At 42.1% G+C, this 20397-nt stretch overlaps 2 protein-coding genes across 2 annotated transcripts; both read right to left on the bottom strand.

The window, feature by feature from the left end:
* Positions 1–12623: 12623 nt before the first annotated feature.
* Positions 12624–16857, bottom strand: bmp2a (bone morphogenetic protein 2a). Its single transcript, XM_060934560.1, has 2 exons — positions 15595–16857; positions 12624–15055 (listed from the first exon to the last, which is right to left on the bottom strand). The coding sequence occupies exons 1-2, from the start codon at positions 15923–15925 to the stop codon at positions 14205–14207; spliced, it is 1182 nt and encodes a 393-aa protein (XP_060790543.1). The 5' UTR covers positions 15926–16857; the 3' UTR covers positions 12624–14204.
* A 1169-nt stretch (positions 16858–18026) lies between these two features.
* On the bottom strand, positions 18027–19175 carry gdf3 (growth differentiation factor 3). Its single transcript, XM_060933123.1, has 2 exons — positions 18923–19175; positions 18027–18844 (listed from the first exon to the last, which is right to left on the bottom strand). The coding sequence occupies exons 1-2, from the start codon at positions 19173–19175 to the stop codon at positions 18027–18029; spliced, it is 1071 nt and encodes a 356-aa protein (XP_060789106.1).
* Between the last annotated feature and the right edge of the window lie 1222 nt (positions 19176–20397).

The raw sequence follows: 20397 nt of genomic DNA, 5'->3' as shown, positions 1-20397 counted from the left end.
GCTGGCTGGAAGTGGGTGGACACATTGGGTGGAGTTAGCGAAAGTGGGTGGACGTCACGTGATGTCGTTAGGCAGTGCAAACAGTGACATCAGTGACCTTTTAAGCGGTAGTCTCACGACCCGGATAGTAAACAATAAACATGGAGGACATGGAGTCGTTAGTGTTGCTGGTCTTGGTGCTGTGGCTTGTTGTCACCGACAACGCCAACAGATACTGGCAAGAGCGTATAGATGAGGCGAGGCGCATAAGGCTTCAGAAATTCTCGTAATTCGTAATTCTTCTTCTTCCGGGTTTACGGTGTTTACAGATCCCAGCGTGCTCGCGGGGCGTGTGTGGGCATGTGAGGACACTCCTCCTCACCAATCAGTGCACAGGGGAGTGTCTGCTCACGCCCCTAGCCCCACTCGGCTCGGTTTGGCTCGCTTCAGCCCCACTCCAAAACCGTGCGAGTTTTGGGTGCTAAGCAGGGCTGAAGCGAGCTGAGTCGTGCTGCTCTGAGGTAGTCGAAACGCGAGCCGTGTCGGGCTGAAGTGAGCTGAAGTGAGCTGAAAAAGGGTAGTGGAAAAGGGCCATAAGAGGGAGAGTCAGAAAGTAACACAGACATATAACACAAAGGGCACCCTAGGACATAAAGCAACCAGCCACTTAAAAACAAACTTGTCAACAAACTTGAGTGAATGTGTGAGAGTGGGGGGCGACAGCATCCAAACATCCCAGTTTACCAAAACAGTCGTGCCAATGAAGCCTCCAGAATTGCACTTTTACTTAAGAACATAGCTCTTAACAAAAGGCTTGACTAAACAAATAGACATTCAGCCTAGACCTACATATAGGCTGTTCCATAACTGGAAGGCTTTGTAAGAAAAAGCTCTGCCACCTGCTGTAGCCTTCATATTCAAGGTACCATCAAAGAGTCTGCACCTTTTGATTAAAGCAGATACTCATCTCATCTCATTATCTCTAGCCACTTTATCCTGTTCTACAGGGTCGCAGGCAAGCTGGAGCCTATTCCAACTGACTACAGGCGAAAGGCGGGGTACACCCTGGACAAGTCACCAGGTCATCACAGGGCTGACACATAGACACAGACAACCATTCACACTCACATTCACACCTACGGTCAATTTAGAGTCACCAGTTAACCTAACCTGCATGTCTTTGGACTGTCGCGGAAACCAGAGCACCCGGAGGAAACCCACTCGGACACGGGGAGAATATGCAAACTCCACACAGAAAGGCCCTCGCCGGCCATGGGGCTCAAACCCGGACCTTCTTTCTGTGAGGCGACAGCGCTAACCACTACACCACTGTGCCGCCCTAAAGCAGATACTGTGGATCATAAAAGATCAAAAGTTTGCTCAGGTACTGTGGCATTAGACAATCCTTATTAAATTGACATCATATCTCTAGGCAGCACGGTGGTGTAGTGGTTAGCACTGTCGCCTCACAGTAAGAAGGTCCTGGGTTCAAGCCCAGCAGCCAGCGAAGGCCTTTCTATGTGGAGTTTGTATGTTCTCCCCGTATCTGCGTGGGTTTCCTCCAGGTGCTCCAGTTTCCCCCAAAGACATGCAGGTTAGGCTAATTGGTGGCTCTAAATTGACCGTAGGTGTGAGTGTGAATGGTTGTTTGGCTATGTGTCGGCCCTGTGATGACCTGGTGACTTGTCCAGGGTGTACCCCGCCTCTCACCCATAGTCAGCTGGGATAGGCTCCAGCTTGCCTGCGACCCTGTAGAAGAGGATAAGCGGCTACAGATAATGGATGGATGGATAGTATCTCTATGATATCACAAATAGTATAAACTGTTTTAGAAAGGGAAGGTTAATGAAGATCTATTCATTCATCTTCAGTAAGTAATTTACCATAGTCAGAGTTACAATGGCTCCAAGGCAGTGGCACAGGAGCCACCAAGATTTTATAGCAAATAACTGGAGTCAAATCTAATCAAATTTCTCAAATAGAAGTAAAGTGGGGCGGCACGGTGGTGTAGTGGTTAGTGCTGTCGCCGCACAGCACGAAGGTCCGGGTTTGAGCCCCGTGGCCGGTGAGGGCCTTTCTGTGTGGAGTTTGCATGTTCTCCCCATGTCTGCGTGGGTTTCCTCCGGGTGCTCCGGTTTCCCCCACAGTCCAAAGACATGCAGGTTAGGTTAACTGGTGACTCTAAATTGACCGTAGGTGTGAATGTGAGTGTGAATGGTTGTCTGTGTCTATGTGTCAGCCCTGTGATGACCAGGCGACTTGTCCAGGGTTTACCCCGCCTTTCACCTGTAGTTAGCTGGGATAGGCTCCAGCTTGCCTGCGACCCTGTGGAACAGGATAAAGTGGCTAGAGATAATGAGATGAGAAGGTAAGTGTGGACAGTGTATCTATAATGTCCTGAGCAATTTGTATTGTAAAATATTGCAAAGATTTGGAGTGGGAAAGAGATATGATGGAATGTATAGACTGAGAACAAGGGGAAAATGTTACCCATTTCCAATGCACAAATTTTGGGGATAGCTTCAGGTCTTTTGTAGGGTTTTTGAGATGCAGTTGGACTAGAAATTTTGCTGAAACCTGTTAATTCTGGTTACTGCCAACAAAAAACTCACCCACTCTAATGAACACAATAAAGGAATAAAACCACTCAAACCACGCTACTAGCCTGTGTTCTGAATGACTGTAATTTGTTGATGCTCAACTCTCTATTACAGGGTTACTCACGAGATAGTGATACTATCTAATTCACTAGATACTGTAGTAGCCTGTTGCATAAGTGAAGTGTTACAGCCTCTTGACTTAATTTTGCTTGAACATTTGTCATTATTAATGGCATCCCACCTGACCAAAATTTATGATCATGAACTGGTGCTGATCCAAGGCCTGTCCAGGGAAGACAGGCAGGAAGACACTCTGGATGAGATGCTGGTCCATCGCAGGACTAACCAAGATCATTTGAGTTATTAATTACTCAAACTTAAAATGACGCAACATTTAAGTTTGGTTAGCACTTGATGCTAATTGTGATTACAGTGTAATTTTGATGACACGAGTACACTAGATTTGATTAGTATTTTCTTTGTAATTCATAAACATATTTGAGGCAGATGTTGATAATCCCACTGGCTTTGTACGGTTTTCACTTTCACACTATCTTTATTTTTATATGTATTCATCTCATCTCATTATCTCTAGCCGCTTTATCCTGTTCTACAGGGTCACAGGCAAGCTGGAGCCTATCCCAGCTGACTACGGGCGAAAGGCGGGGTACACCCTGGACAAGTCGCCAGGTCATCACAGGGCTGACACATAGACACAGACAACCATTCACACTCACATTCACACCTACGGTCAATTTAGAGTCACCAGTTAACCTAACCTGCATGTCTTTGGACTGTGGGGGAAACCGGAGCACCCGGAGGAAACCCACGCGGACACGGGGAGAACATGCAAACTCCACACAGAAAGGCCCTCGCCGGCCACGGGGCTCGAACCCGGACCTTCTTGCTGTGAGGCGACATTGCTAACCACTACACCACCGTGCCGCCCGTGGCATGAAGATATGAAGTTTATCTTCTCATTTTGAAAAATATATCATATGTTCACTTCACTTACTCGTGAAATATACATTCACCATTCAAAGATAAACTTCATATCTTCACGCCACCATGTAATATCCTATATATGTGTTTTAAACATGGAAGTTATATACATACAGCTTCCATGTTTGGCATCCATATTTCCCAGCTGCCTAGCAACAGTACTCTAATGCCTTTAATCACTTAGATGGTTATTGTATAGTGGGTTCTCCTTCCCACTTAGAAGGTCCAATGGATTGCATCATTAATTCCACCCAAGTGTTTGTTACCAATCCAGATTTTTGAATGAAGACTGAATAAAAGGTGTTAATGCAGGTAAAGAGTGTGATGCTCCTGATATTAGCATAATATCATGAATATCAACATTTTCTGGCCATCACATTATTATGATATCTAACAGTATTTTGTCACGTCAATATAACTAAGAGGGAGCTAACTAAAGCTTGCGAGGTAGCATGTTCTACCTCATGATAGATATGTGAGTTTGATCAGTTAAAGGCAGATTCTCAAACAGTCCTCAGGGCCCCACTGCTGAGCTACTTTTTTTTTTTTTGCTATATCCCTGTGTATTGTGAAATTGCATATGACAAAAATAGTGTCTTGAGGGCCCTGAGGATTATTTTGAGCATTTCATTTACTTAAGGTTTTCACTGATGATTTCAAAAATGAATCTGTCTGTTGACACTTATGTTGTCATCTTTGGCAAGTGGTTTTACAGGATGGCTAAGAAATAATGATTGAAAGCTGTCAGAATTTCCACCAGAATTACACAAATGAAAAAGCAATTGAAAGACACACCCAATTGCTCCTATATCCAGGATTAAAAGGCTGGTTTCCACTAGGTAAATGCAAATATAATAGCACTGAAACTCTTTTGAGTCATTCTATCACACCTTCTGTGAACTATAATTAAATGACAGTTTGTGTTTTAGGGTGTATTCACACCTACGTTGTTTGGTCCGGACCAAACGACAAAACGAACCAAATTTCCCTTGGTCCGGACCTTTTGGGTTGGTCTGAATACAAACCACCGAACTCTGGTCCGGACCAAACAAGCGGACCGAGACCGAGCTGCAAGGTCGGACTCGGTCCGGACCAAAGGAACCCTGGTGCGGACCTTTTGGAAGTGTGAAAGCAGACCGGACCTAATCTGACAGTTTTGCTTTTTTGTACCTCGGGAGCTTCCGTCGTTTGTCGAGCATTATGGGAAACAGAGTCTTGACATTCCACCGCAAAGCGCAAACACTGTTTCGGTTGTCAAGGGAACCTTACAACAGTCGTTCAGTCATTCAGACCAGTGGTAGGCTAGACTACAGAGTACAAAAAATGAGTAGGGGGCAAACGTGGGCCGAGGAAGAAACGCGTACCCTTGTGGATATATGGGCAGATGTCCACATATCTGAGCTTTTGGAGAGAACACACAAAAATGCCGACGTGTTTGCTGTATTCAGTGAGAAAATGAAGGAGAAGGGGTTCACGCGCTCCCCAGAACAATGTCGGCTAAAAGTGAAGAAACTCCGTCAGACCTACATTAAAATCAGGGACATTCTTTCAAAAAGTGGCGGTACTAGCGACGCAAAAAAGAAATTCATCTATTACGATGGATAAGGCGAATATCCCGACACATACCTCCTCCGTCTTGCGTGAAGAGCCAGAACTGTCACAACATGATGTGCGCTCATCAGCGCTATCCTCCGTAGCCGCCTTGCCCTTTGAAGTCGTCGTTGATAAATTACTTGTACAACAGCATAGTAATCGCACAATTGTGAAAACAGTAAAAACTGGAAAAAACATATAGCTTTGATGACTTTAAGGCAAGGCAAGGCAAGGCAAGTTTATTTATATAGCACATTTCATACACAATGGCAGTTCAATGTGCTTTACAGAAGTAAAAACAAAAACAGTATACAATGGAGAAATAAAATTACATAAAATAATTTTATTTTTATTCTAAAACAATTAATTAAAAGAATTAAAAGAAAATAATAAGAATTAAACAATAGTAGAAATAAAATAATAAAATAAAGTAGAAATAGGAGGAGAAAAAAAAGGAAACCAGCAGAATAGAATAAAGAATAAAATAGAATGAAGTTAAAATTAAAGTAAATTTAAAACATGCAGAGAAAGTAAAAATTATTAAAAAAAAAGAAGACAATATTAATTATTTAACAGAAAGCATCTGAAAACAGCTTGGTCTTTAACCTAGATTTAAAACTGCCAACAGCAGGAGCATTTTTAATGTCCTCTGGCAGTTGGTTCCATAACTGTACTGCATAGTAGCTAAAAGCTGCTTCACCATACTTTGTTTTAACAACTTTAAAAAGAATAACAGCACAGAAAGCCTCCATGACTACTTTTGAACTTAACGCTTTGTGCGCGTGTCGTCTCTGACCAATAGCTGAACGACCTCAGGGCGCGTGGCTTTGTTGACAGATTTTGGTCCGCTTACTAAAATGTACAGTGTGAAAGCGAACCACACCAAAATGAAAAAATAAAAAAAACATTTGGTTCGGACCAAAGCAAGTGAACTATCGAACTATCCTGGTCTGAATACACCCTAAAACACCCTCTTGTCTCCAAGGTTACCATGTCTGACTTAATTCTGGGAAACTTTTGACTTGCTGAAGTTGGTCCTTATAATACATAATATTACAATGTATTTTCCTGTGACTTTGGAATTCAATACAGGAATTGCACTACATTTTGGATTTTGGAACCAGATTGGTTTTATTGACCACTGGCCTAGATTTGGGGTTAGTTTTGGATAATCATGATTTGGGCTGAGTTTGTCACAAAGACCTGTCAACCCTGTTTACCTCCACCAAAGGAATGGTGCATGATACTTGATGATGCACTAAATAGCACAATTGCTTAGAAATTAAGGTGTCTGTTATGTAAGGGTGTTTTCATACCTGCACTTTTTAGTCTGGTTAAATCTAAAGATCCGCCAAGATCCTTGATAGGGTCCTTGACAGATTGTTTCAATCCTGTCCCAAACGAATTCTGGAGCGGTTCATTTGTTATGGCAACATGATCCGAACTTAATCCTCCCCAACTATCAAGTGCCCTCAGCGAGATTGAGCTAAACAGCTCCTGGTTTACATCTTTGGTTTAACATGTTGACGGTTAGCATGATGTTTTATATTAGCTCCCTTGTTCTGCTCAGTCATCTGAAGCAGCACGGCTTCTTTACAAAGTGTGAAGTAGTCCAGTATTTTCAAGATGTTTCCTCGAAGTACAATCGGCAATCTACTGGTATAGTTTTGCCTGGTATATATTACCCAGATAATTACCAGAGTTATGAGCAAATGCCAACTCTTCCATTGCTCCATGCTAAATTGCATAGCAATGTTTCTCTCACAGAAATATGAACAGAACACAGGATCTTCTTCCTGTACCAATAACCAGAGTGAATGTTCTCATATGTTGTAGTGATGCATTTTGGTTTGGTTTGTGTGAAAAGAAACTGAACCAAGAGAAAAATGCTCCAAGTTTACAAACTCATCAACGGATTTGGACCAGAGCAAATGAACTATTGGTGTGAAAACATCCTAAGGGATAATATCATATCACTAGATTCAACAAGTAAAAACTATAGCTGCGTAGGCCTATATCAAATATAAGAATGCTCATACAATGTCTTGCAAAAGTATTCATCCCTCTTGGTGTTTGTCCTGTTTTGTCACATTACAAGCTAGAATTAAAATGGATTTTGGAGGGTTAGCACCATTTGATTTACACAGCATGCCTACCACTTTAAAGGTGAAAATTGTTGTTTTATTGTGACACAAACAATAATTAAGATGAAAAAACAGAAATCTGGAGTGTGCATAGGTATTTCCCCCCTTCATATGAAACCCCTAAATAAGAGCTGGTCCAACCAATTCACTTCATAAGTCACATAATTAGTTGATTAAGATCCACCTGTGTGCAATCAAAGTGTCACATGATCTGTCACATGATGTCTATATAAATCAACCTGTTCTGGAAAGACCCTGACTCTGCAACACTACTAAGCAAGCAACATGAAAACCAAGGAGCCTCCAAACAGGTAAGATACAAAGTTGTGGAGAAGTATGGATCCGGGTTGGGTTAAAAAAAATAAAATATCCCAAACTTTGAATATCCCAGGGAGCACCATTAAATCCATTATAGCAAAATGGAAAGAATATGGCACCACTACAAACCTGACAAGAGAAGGGCACGCACCAAAACTCACAGACCGGGCAAGGAGGGCATTAATCAGAGATGCAACAAAGAAACTAAAGATAACACTGAAGGATCTGCAAAGATCCACAGCAGAGATGGGAGTATCTGTCCATAGGATCACTTTCAGCTGTCCACTCCACACAGTGGGGCTTTATGGAAAAGTGGCCAGAAAAAAAGTCATTGCTTAAGAAAACACATTTGGAGTTTGCCCAACAGCATGTAACAGACTCCCCAAACACATGGAAGAAGATTATCTAGTCAGATGAGACTAAAATTGATCTTTTTGGCCATCACGGGAAATGCCATGTGTGGCGCAAACCCAACACCCTGAGAACACCATTCCTACAGTGAAGCATGGTGGTGGCAGCATCATGCAGTGGGGATGTTTTTCATCTGCAGGGACAGGAAAGCTGGTCAGGACTAGAGGAAAGATGGATGGCACTAAATACAGGGCAATTCTGGAAGAAAACCTGTTTGAGTCAGCCAGATGTTTGAGACTGGGACGAAGGTTCACGTTACAGCTTGACAACGACCTGCGTGGTTTAAAGGGAAACATTTAAAAGCCTTGGAATGGCCTAGTCAAAACCCAGACCTCAATCCAATTGAGAATCTGTGGCATAACTTGAAGATTGCTGTACACCAACGCAACCCATCTAACTTGAAGGAGTTGGAGCAGTTATGCCTTGAGGAATGGGAAAAAATCCAAGTGGCTAGATGTGCGAAGCTAATAGAGACATACCCCAAGAGACTTGCAGCTGTAATTGCAGCAAAAGGTGGCTCTACAAAGTACTACCTTTTTTTTTTTTTTTTTGGCGGGGGGGGGGGTTTGAATACCTATGCACACTCCAGATTTCTGGTTTGTTTTGTTTTTCTTTTTCATCTTAATTCTTGTTTGTTTCATAATAAAAGAAACAATTTGCACCTTTAAAGTGGTAGGCATGTTGTGTCAATCAAATTGTACTAATCTCCCAAAAAGCCATTTTAATTCCAGCTTGTAATGTGACAAAACTGGACAAACACCAAGAGGGATGAATACTTTTGCAAGACACTGTACTTCACCACATACTTTGCTTAATAGCTTCATGGGTTTTATTTCTCATGGATTTTTTTTCCCCCCTGAACTGCCACATCAACACACTTTGAAGACTGACATTTATACAGTTCCTTGAATATTTTAGGCGTATTTTTCATGTTTTTAGTAGCCTATATTTTATGGGCAAAAACTGAAAATGAACAATTTTTGCTCGATATATTGAATAATGTTTTATTAAGCAGACAGAAAATGAAAGAAAAGAAAGCATTGTACAAAGGAAAACTCCACACTCCCTTACTGTATGCCCTTTTGACTCAAGGAAATCCCTGTAGCACATCAGCCATAGCATGCAAAGAGTTTAGCTAGGCTGCACTTTAAGCTATTTTCAGCCACTCCCTACATGCAGGACTCACTTCATATTCAATTGGAGCAATGGCCTGCAGACAGAAGTCTGATCACACACGTTGAAGTGGTCAGCAAAGTATTTATATCAGCCCGTATTTTGTTTAAAGTGAGATGGACTAATGGTTGCCATCTGCTGGTGGGATCTGGAGGAAGTAAAGCATGTATTTACACAAAATAAATCTTCATGGATACAGCCAGCGGCACATGAAATTACAGCTCTGTAGCATCATACGCAGATGCAGCTGAGACTGAGGAGCATGTTTTGGTGGAGGACTCCTGTTGCTAGCCTTGTGCCGAGGCCTAAGCTGCTGGAGCTCGGGAGGCAGGAACATTCTTGGTGGCAAGCAGAGGCTTTGTTTGAACTTATGGCTTTCTTTCTTTCTTTCTTTCTTTCTTGCAATCTTCACAAAGTCACTGTCTTCAAGGTTCCCATGACTGCACAGTGACATAATTTGTTTGTACTGGAAAAAAGGATATAGGAGATTTGACAGTTTACTTTAAAAGGTGAAGTAGTCAAAGGACACAAAAAGGACACATGCAGTATTTTTCCCCTTGCAACAAACAGGTTGCCATGGTGATTAATTCTGTTCAATTTCACAAATTGTCTTTTTTTTTTTAACTAGGTATTGATTGCACATGGCATGCTATGAAATAAAGGTCTGATTTTAATGACAGGCACTTTATTTCAGGGTAATGTGTGAATCTGTTATTTTGTGAATAACATATTGCAGATGCTGAAGATTTTGGCAAATTCATTGCAACAAATTGTAATGAAATGCGATCCCAAAGATAAAGCCTGGAAGTTTTAATTTAAAGTATTGATGTAGTCAATGGATGGAAAGAGACAGCGACATCAAAGGATGCGTGCATGTAAAGTTTTGCATGCAGCATTGAATCATGAGCGTTTCCTGTATGTCTCAGCTTCAACTGACCAACTAGTAGCTATATATTTCCTAATACGTTTTGAACCAGAATTATATCAAAATCATTTCATTCTCTTCTTTAACCTTTTGTGAATGTTTCTGTTTATGCTGCATTTTTCAAAAAAAAAAAATACTCAAATGTCTCACATATGACCAATCTCCAAAGTCTTCATTTGCTTATATAGCTACGATTTTCTTTTTGCTTTATACTTCTTTTTCTGGATTCAGTTGGAGAATCCTATCATTACTCACCTTCCTCTGCAAAAATGTTGCTTCCAGTAACCCAGTTCAAGGGCGTGTTCAGCAAGCAAATACGCATCTTCACAAGAGGCTTTGACTCATGTGAAGGATGGTATTTGAGGGCTTATGTGGGAGAATAGGTAAATGACACAGTAAGGGCTCGTCATAGAGATACTGTCACTGTGGTCAGGGAATTTCCTTTGTAATTACCTCGGCAATCTCTCTGCACCTGGAGACACTGCTTAGCAAACCAACTACCTTGCTGCAACCACTGGAATGTAAACAGGGACCATTGAAAGCTTCCTCTAAAAAAAAAAAAGAGTTGCACAGTACAAAATGGTTGAATGACTGGCCAAAAATTGTTTAGGATGCAGAATAGCTCATCCTGTTCATTCATGGGCTTTGGATGTCACATCCGAAGGCTATAATATGACATTTTTGGAGTCCTTTCTGATGTTTATAATAAGCACTCATAGGATGTTTGCTTTTGTAATCGTGCAATGGGATTAATTACTGAATAGCGTAACGGATCTATAACATTTATATGGCCAATAAATCTGGAATGACTATCTTCCCTCCTTAAAGCACAGCTATGCTTAAATCTGTGCTTTGCTTCAGTGAAGTAAGGCAAAAGGCTATTGCAAGAGCCTGTAATGTAGCATGAGAGAGGAGTTTCCACACTCACTGGCTCATGCACAGTTTATACACTTAAGCAATGAAAACAAACAATTAAACTAGCAAGACCCAAATGCCCTCACAGGCAAGAACACATTTTCTGCTGCTGCTTTTGTGAGCTGTATTCAGAGTTAAACGTTTGCATGCGTATAAATTAACTTGTTGCCTCCTGAAGTAAATAAAAATACCAGCGTTTGGCCACTGACTCTGCAGCGCAGCAATTTTGGGTCTATGATTTCCTTGCGCTGTGGTCAGGCCCCTATAGTGCAAATGCAGTCCAGATGAGATCCTGGTTCATGGTTATGAGCTAAATGAGAGGCTTCAGGACAAATTCCCTCCATCAAACTCCTTCGCCCGAAATCAAGCCCTGCTGGAGCTCAAGCAAAGCCAGTGTTGTGTGCACATGTGCAGTCCTGAATGAGCTCTGAATGAGCATGAGCATTCCATACTGCCAGCCACATATATATATATATATATATATATATATATATATATATATATATATATATATATATATATATATGTGGGATTGTTTCTGTAAAAAACTTTCACAAAAGTTTAAGGAAATGGAGTTTTTAATGAAAGCCCAATAGTCTAGTAGCCAAACAGAGAAATGAACAAGCATTACAATTTATGGGATTTTTTTTTTTTTAAATATAAAGTAGATCATCAAGGCAATTGCATGAGAAGCAGACAGTTTTCATTAAACGTTGGCTTAGAGCCAAATAAAAGCCGGTGATTATCTGTCATGCCATCAAGCCAGATGAGCGCTCTTTGGAGCAGTAGCCCAGAAGTTCCTGCGCCCTTATCTCAAGCATTAATGTTGGTTTCAAAATGAATTACGAACCATAAACGATCGCCATCTTCAACTTATCACTGGAACAGGAATTATGGGCATCACAACAGCTATGCACAAAGAAATATCAAATTCTTTACAACACATCTGGATGGATCAATAATGTTATCACATCACTTTAACACGTTGACGGTTTATTGCTGTGCTAGTGAGGACGACCAGATGCACTGTGTACACTACGGATTCTTCAGCACGCACCTTGACAGGTAGGGTGTATCGGTTCCTCACATCTGTAAACCACACACTCTTATTTTAAAAGAAAAAGAGCATCCGAGACATAGTGGAAGTTTCTGAAACCATACAGTTACTGACCCTCTAATGAACTTTGGACATCTTTTTTCAAACACTCATATGTCAAGACATTTTATCAACCAAGCGGAGCATGTTCCATTTTAACAAAAGCCATAAAAGAGATAAAAAGAGGACTTCCCACAGACCTCATTTTATGATCCACAGAGTGGAGCTGTAATCCCTCTGACATTTAACCTAGCCGTAAGCTTATAAAGCTTTTGTTCTGTTACCTTTCACATTGGTTATTTTATTCAGTGTGGAGGGCAAGAGTCGTTCTATACCCCAGATCATCCATTTACATTGCCCAGTTAATGAAACGTGGGTGGAGATCATAGCTAAATGCAGTTTAAATGCTCCAGAATAGTTGTATCAACCCTTACTGGTGTTGAACACCAATAAATGTTGTTAAGGACTCCTAGACAAAGTTGTTTATTATTTTTTTTTCCTCATACATTTTCGACATTTGAGTTCAAGTAAGTGAACATTGGGAGGTTTGGCCAATTTCATTAACATATAAAGTCCCAAATGAGAAAAACAAAACAGAAGGTTAAATGTTGTAGTATAATATTTGTCTAGCAGCATGGGGTTGCATTGTGTACTCTTTTTGGACATGTAAATGACAAAGAAGCTGACTTCTTCAACAGCATCCCCCTTTGTATAACAGAGTTCTTGACAGTGTTGAAGCATCAGAATAATTATTATGCCATCTCATGAACAACACATATTCAGTTAAGGAGACTTGACAAGGTATTAGAAGGGTAATGAGTAACCTTTAAGGAACCAAAGCATCAAAAAGAACATAGATAGCAATTGTGTTTAAGGCTATATTGTAGGTAGATTTCATAGACTCATAGTGTGAATCTCACGCATACCAACAAAGTTCCTGAGGATTCAGTGTCAACTACCTGTCACATTGCTTCTAGATAAGTGCATTCACATTCACCACTCCTTATTGCTTAAGAAAGGCCCAATGCTCTATATGGTTTTGTTCTATTGTATATATTCAGTACTCCATTTGACACTACAGTGTGGATGGAACTGAAATTGTAACACATCTTTAACACTTTAGGGCTTTAGCAGCTCTGTACAGAGTAGCCCAAGTCTTGCTTTTTCAGTCTAGCAATTAAAGGAGACACATAAACCCATCTACGGTGTTTTAACATTTTACGAATCTATCTTTTTTTTTGTCTTCCTGATTACACATAAATAGATATAACCTATTCACTAAAAGTGGTTACAATAGAAATAAATACAAAATCTGACCAGTATACTTCTTCATGTGTGTAAATTGAATTTTAAACTAATACCCCTCTTCTACCAACAGGAAACGGGTTCTGTTCTGGTTCGCAAACCAAATTTTGAACTGTTCAGAACACTTTGACCAAAAATAAATTGTTTCAGAACCTGAAAAATTGGAACCAAAATATAGCTGACCTTTCCAACGTGAACTGTGATGACATCAGTGAGTGTGTTATTAGTTTAAAGAGGAAGTGGAGTGCAGCAATCGAGAACGCAACGGAAAAGGATCCATCTTCAGAAAAAAAATGGAACGAAAACAAATATCTGCAATAACAAAACAAAAGCTCACAGGTAATCAATGTGCTCCACCATCTTGGTACTACTGTTTACTCTTGTTGTGCATTGTGCAACATCCTTTCGTTCATGACACATCCTTGATTACAGTGGTTCTGCTCAAAACTGGTGAAAATGTGGGCTGGTTCACCAATTTTCAAAGAATCCTTTACAGAACCGGTTCAAGAACCCATTCCCTGTTGGTCGAAAAGTAGCTTAATTGAAATGTACATCATAAAATACATTAGTTGAACTCCAATTAAAATATTTATTTTCCCATTAGTGGACATAAATATAGATTTATATATATTTTTTTCCAAAATATGTTTTTATCCTTAAAAAAAACTTTATTTAGTATAAATAAAGGGTAGTATTGGGAAATAAAGTGTCTTTGCAAAAGTGTGATGTAGTGTCCGTGTGCTTCAGCGGCACCCACAGCCTTCCACCACCATGTCCTGGTAGTTTTTCAGGATCACTCGCTCATACTCATCTAAATAGAGCAGGGAAATGGGGCTCAGGTCTGTGGGCACACAGCATGCTTTAGGAATGTTACTATTCACTGAGTTGACCAGTGTCTGTACAATGGCGTGGTTAGTGGAGTTTAGGTGATCTGCTAGAGGGAAAGGACACTCTCCTTGGCAGTAAAAGGCATGGTAGCCTGGCGGTGCCACTATCCAGTCATTCCAGCCCACGTCGCTGAAGTCCACATAGAGCGAGTGCCTCCTACAGTTGGCTTTGTGTTTTTTCTTTGGCTTGTTGCCTCGTGCTTGTCGTTTCTCCCGAGAGTGGAGCACGTGTCCCTTGCCATCGTGGCTGAACGTCACCAGCAGCGGCCTCATCTGAGGCCATGAGTCTGTGCTGTCATGCAGCGACCTGCTGACTCTGACATGTCTCTTGTAGTCTCCTTCTGCATCGCCTGGGTGAACCACCTCCACCACAAAGCCGTGGTTGGCGTGACCTTCCATGGTCCACCGCAAGACAGCAGGACTCACATCAAAGCTTTCCCACTTGCTCAGGCTGTGCTGAACCAGTCTGGTGTCTAAAAGTCTTGTGATGGGCTCTTTAAAAGGAAGCGCAGGCTTGATGATCTCATGGACGTTAATGCGATGGTACCCTGCACTACTGTTACTGCTGCTGCTGTTCATCATCACCTGCTCCCTGTAAATCCTCAGCTCTGCTGATGTGACAAGCTCCTCTCCTGGGATGGAGCTCAGATTAAAGAGGAACCTTTGAGTTGTCTTTCCACTGTGACCGGACAGCTCCTCTGTAGATTCTGGAAGAGATTAAAATATACTCAGCGTACACTCATGTAATTAAATAAGGTGATACATTCTTAGTCACAAACCTATTTGTAAGTAAACTAAATGATTCAGAGCTGCACAAGTGTACTCAATGACATAGTCTATGAATCATTTCAAGTTACTTTCCAGAGGTTGTGTTTACACTTACTGGCACAGAGTAACCTGTTGCTCAAGGTTTAAATCCCAAATTTAGATCTCAAAGACTTTCGCAGAAAAGTTCAAGGTACTAAAGGTCTGTTTTGAAGAACGAGTTTTGTGAGCAAAACCTATCATTATTATAATTCGTTTATTTATGATGGGTTTAAATGGTGGCTAATGAAGACGCACCATGATGATGATGAGATGATTATGTTTGAAAAACCTTCAAATTTCAGATGTAGACTAAGAAGTTCAACTCAAGGCAGGCTGATGGTAACCGAATGATTCTACACCTGATATTATTTCCATGAGGACATTAAAGCTTTGCTCAGAGAACTTTATCACCGGGCTCAGATGAGGTGTGATGGCTTACCATCATGATGGAAGCTGCGTACTGTGTTCGCCTGACTCGCAGATGTGTCTGCGCTCCAGCCCACTCTGCTCTTCGCTTTGTGGTGCTTTTGCTCGGCGCTGTTGGATGAGTACGTGGTGAACAGATCCAGCATGTACCTCGGTACCACTGCTGACCTGCTCGGACTCGGCCTTTGCTTCAACCCGAACATGGTGAGCAGACGAAGCTCGAAAGCGTCCAGCGCGCCCTGGGAGAGGTGAGGGTTGTTCTTTCGACGCCCGATCTCCGCCAGGAGACCCGTGCAGCCTCCGAAGAAGAGCTGCGAGATGAGCAAAGCGAACACCGGCACCATGATCACTGCTAGACGGAGACAAAAGACGGTGCGATCACACTGCCACCAGCCGACACGCACTTCCACGGCTCCGGTTCGAGTTGGCCATTATTATTATTATTATTATTATTACTATTTAACTACGTGGATCCTTCATTAATCACTTAACTGGACTGTACGTAGTATAAATTCATCGGATCTCAGGGATGCAAACTGGAACTGTGAGCCGGTCATGGTCGAAACTTCTCCGCTTTAGAACACAAACGCGCCTGATACGCACCTACAGGGTATCTGATCAACTCTCCGGTGCATCCAAAGCAACATCCACAACGAGACAAAACAAGTATCCAAAGAAAAAAAAAAAAGAGTGGCTCGAATAAGACATGGAAAAATAGTCGCGACCTTCTCTACTACGTGCTGTGTGTCCAAGTGGGCTGAGGATCAAGTCCAGCTGAAGCCAGTGCGCAGCCCACTACTGCGTCCAGATCCTTTCCAACACGCATCTGATGAGCCCTGAGGTCCTGATCAAACTCCAAGCACACAGCTTTTCCTCTCGTTTCTCTTGCCTTCACTTTAAAAAGTCTGTTTTTTGTTTGGTTTTTTTTTTTTGCCGTTTCAGAGTGCTTTTTTCACTGGAGCGCGCGCCGCCACCACCGCTGCCGCCACCGCTGCCGCACAGCTGTACTGCAGAAACCGGAAAGGTCCCAAAGCACCGAGCGCCTTTTCGTGCAACATGTTTTCAGCTGTCAGTCTTTAAAACCCTGAAGAATAGATACACCAGTCTTCTAGTCTTGATCTGGCTTCAAAACATAGCCTGCAAGAGTGTCAGGGTTATTCAGGCTGCTTGATGATGCAGCCTGTTCGAGAAAACTTTTTAGGCTGGAGAAGAAAAAGAAAGAGAGAACCACGGAGTTTAGTGTGCAACAGCCAAGTTCATTGAAGTCCTGCTGTCTTTCTCTGCTCAGGAGTCTTTTTGTTGCTCAGTGATGTCACAAGTGAACACATAACCGGGCAAAGGAGGAGGAGAAGGAGGGAGGGAGGGAGGGAGGGAGGGGGGAACTATTCATGCTGTCAAATAGGATTATTAGCTGTCTGGAGCGCATGTTTCCGGTATATTATACACACAGATACTTTTACAAAACAACCTGGATTTTTGTCCTAGTCATCTTTATTTATTTTCACTGACAATGAAATCCACTGTCCTGGACACATTAACAGATCTTATAAATGTGTATCAATCTAACATAGCCTGGAATAAAACTATATATATTTAAATGTTCAAGTGCACAGGATAAAAATGTTGGACATAGCACGCCAGTCAGTGGCTGTTATCAAGTCTACCTCTAGGGTGTGTGTTTAACTATTAATACATACTTTGTGATTGACTTGTCCTAGTTAATGCATAGCAATGGATAGCACATGACATTTTGTGATTGACCTGTTCTTATTAATCCTATGAAATTACTTCCATCAGTATTTGGATCTGTAATAAGAAATGTCCTTGTGTTTAGATCCAAATAAAAGTATTAATATGTAAGTTCAAAATACAAACAACTTTTTTCTTTTTAAAGTAAAAGTTTGTATGCATATTAATAAAAAAAAAAAAAAAAAAAACACAGGGCTATAGGTGTAAACTTGTTGTTCTAGTGTTTGGCAGCCTAGGACATGTACATAGATTTGCCCTGCAATTCTGTGTACTGAATAAGGACAATTAAAAAAAAAAAAAAACTTGCCAAGTACTTTCAATCTCTGCCATAATAGGCAGCATATCAATCTGGAGAAGGAGATGCCATGTGTACCCTTAACCATGCCTATTTTTACATGTTTACCCCTAACTATCAATACAGTGTATAGTATGGGATACTTTGTGATTGACTTGTCCTAGTTAATGCATAGCAATGGATAGCACATGACATTTTGTGACTGACCTGTTCTTACTAATCCTATGAAATTACTTCCATCAGTATTTGGATCTGTAATAAAAAAAAAAAAAAAAAAAAAAAAAAAAAAAGTTTCCTTGTGTTTAGATCCAAATAAAAAAAAGTATTAATGTGCAAGTTCAAAACACACAACTTTTTTTTTTAAGTAAAAAAGTTTATTGTATGCATATTTAAAAAGCCATTCATCTACAACCACATTCATCCACCACCATGTCCTCATAATGTCTGAGCACCACGTTGTCATTATTGTCGTAGTAGAGCATAGAGATGGGGGACAGTTTAATGGGAACGCAGCACGGCTGAGGAGTTCCTTTCGGGTCAAACGAGTGCACCAGGGTCTGCAAGATGGCGTGGTTAGTCCCGTTCAAGCGTTCGCTCAGAGGAAAAGGGCACTCTCCGTGGCAGTAATTAGCCACGTATCCTTGGGGCGCAATGATCCAATCCTGCCAGCCCACGTCTTTAAAGTCTATATAGAGGCGTCTGGGTTTGCACACGTTGCTGGGAGTGATGGGTAAATAATACGCGCTGCGCTTCTTCCTTGTCCGGCACTGCTTAGGGTTCAGAGAAACGACCACGAGGGACGCCACCAACTCCGGCATCTCCACTTGTCCTTGATGCTGGATTCCTTGGTCCTCCTGGCCCAGCTCGTTGCTCAGACAGGTGGCCTGGAGTGCCAAAACCATGCCGTGGTTTTTGCCTGGTTTTCTCCACGACTCAGCCAGATCAGTCAGGTTAAAGAGGATGGTGCCTGGGGTGCACTGGACAGACTGGGAGAACAGCAGCCTGCGACTGGATTTCTGATCCATGCCCTTTAACGCGCTCCTTAGGACTCTGTACACGTCCATGTTGAAGACAATGTCTTTTCGTGACGCAAGGAAGGAGGAGGATTTGAACTTGACTTCCAACTGGGCCAGTGTGAGCTGCTCAAGATCTTCCAGGACAGACATATTAAAATACAAATGGTGCTCCACGCATGCGCAGCAGCCACCGATCAGCCCGCCTGTTAAGAAACACCACAATGAGAGACAAGCTGGTCACGTGAGACCCAAGCTAAGAAATCAACGGGATGAAATCTCACCTTGGTCTTGAACATATCGGACAATGTTCCCTTTGACTCCAAACTCCGGGACTGTGCATGCAGCCGCCTCGCGCCTTTCCTCAGCCTTCCGGAACATTTTCCACAGCACCGACGGAACCGGGCCCGGAGCTGCCGGTCTCGGGCGACTTAAAAGCCCAAGCGAACTTAAAAGCAGCCGTTCCTGAGTGGACGCGTTCTCGGTATTCACAAGCATACAAAATGACAACAAAAAGAAAACCTTTAAAACAGCCATATTTACCACAAACTGCAGCCCCTCACACAGGACAGGCCTTTTCGCCATTAAACCCAGTCACGTGTTGCTAAAAACGTGAGGCGCGATAGCTGATTGGTGGAGAAGATAAAGGCGCGCGAACAAACCCGGAAGTAATTGGATATTCAACAGACTTGCCAACTTTTCAAACTCCTCATGGGGGAGGAAAGTGCGTGAACGACCTTTTCAATTGGCCGAGGGTCTGATGCGTTGAAACGATAAAAACATCCAAAAAATTGGATCCCAATTAATCCCAAACCATTTGAAATTTATACAATTAAAGAGTTTTTGAATTGTTGATATTGTTCTATCAATGACTATAGGTTATGGGATTCATGTATCAGGCATGAGAGAGCTCAGAGTGAAAAATCTGAAATAATATACTCTCTCTCTCATTATCTCTAGCCGCTTTATCCTGTTCTACAGGGTCGCAGGCAAGCTGGAGCCTATCCCAGCTGACTACGGGCGAAAGGCGGGGTACACCCTGGACAAGTCGCCAGGTCATCACAGGGCTGACACATAGACACAGACAACCATTCACACTCACATTCACACCTACGCTCAATTTAGAGTCACCAGTTAACCTAACCTGCATGTCTTTGGACTGTGGGGGAAACCGGAGCACCCGGAGGAAACCCACGCGGACACGGGGAGAACATGCAAACTCCGCACAGAAAGGCCCTCGCCGGCCACGGGGCTCGAACCCGGACCTTCTTGCTGTGAGGCGACAGCGCTAACCACTACACCACCGTGCCGCCCTGAAATAATACTCTTGTCTTGAATTTTAATATAATAACAATGAAAGGGAAGTCTCATCTCATCATCTCTAGCCACTTTATCCTGTCCCACAGGGTAGCTATGGGCAAAAGGCAGGGTACATCCTGGACAAGTCACCAGGTCACACTCACAGTCAATTTTGAGTCACCAATTAGCCTAACCTGCATGTCTTTGGACTGTGGGGGAAACCCACACAACATGCAAACTCCGCACAGAAAGGCCCTCGCCAGCCGCTGGGATCGAACCCAGGACCTTCTTGCTGTGAGGCGACAGCGCTAACCACTACACCACCGTGCTGCCTGAATATTGTCTACATACAGAGACCCACAGAAAATAACACGAGAGATGCTTTAGAAGAATGTTTACCATTTCTTAAAATAGTCACAGGGAATGAAAGTATTATTGGATTGCATCAAATGTGTTTTCC

Source organism: Neoarius graeffei, chromosome 11 (genome assembly GCF_027579695.1).
Source record: "Neoarius graeffei isolate fNeoGra1 chromosome 11, fNeoGra1.pri, whole genome shotgun sequence".
Taxonomy (NCBI): Eukaryota; Metazoa; Chordata; class Actinopteri; order Siluriformes; family Ariidae; genus Neoarius; species Neoarius graeffei.
Note: the sequence above shows the minus strand (reverse complement) of the source record. Positions and strands in the feature narration are given on the sequence as shown.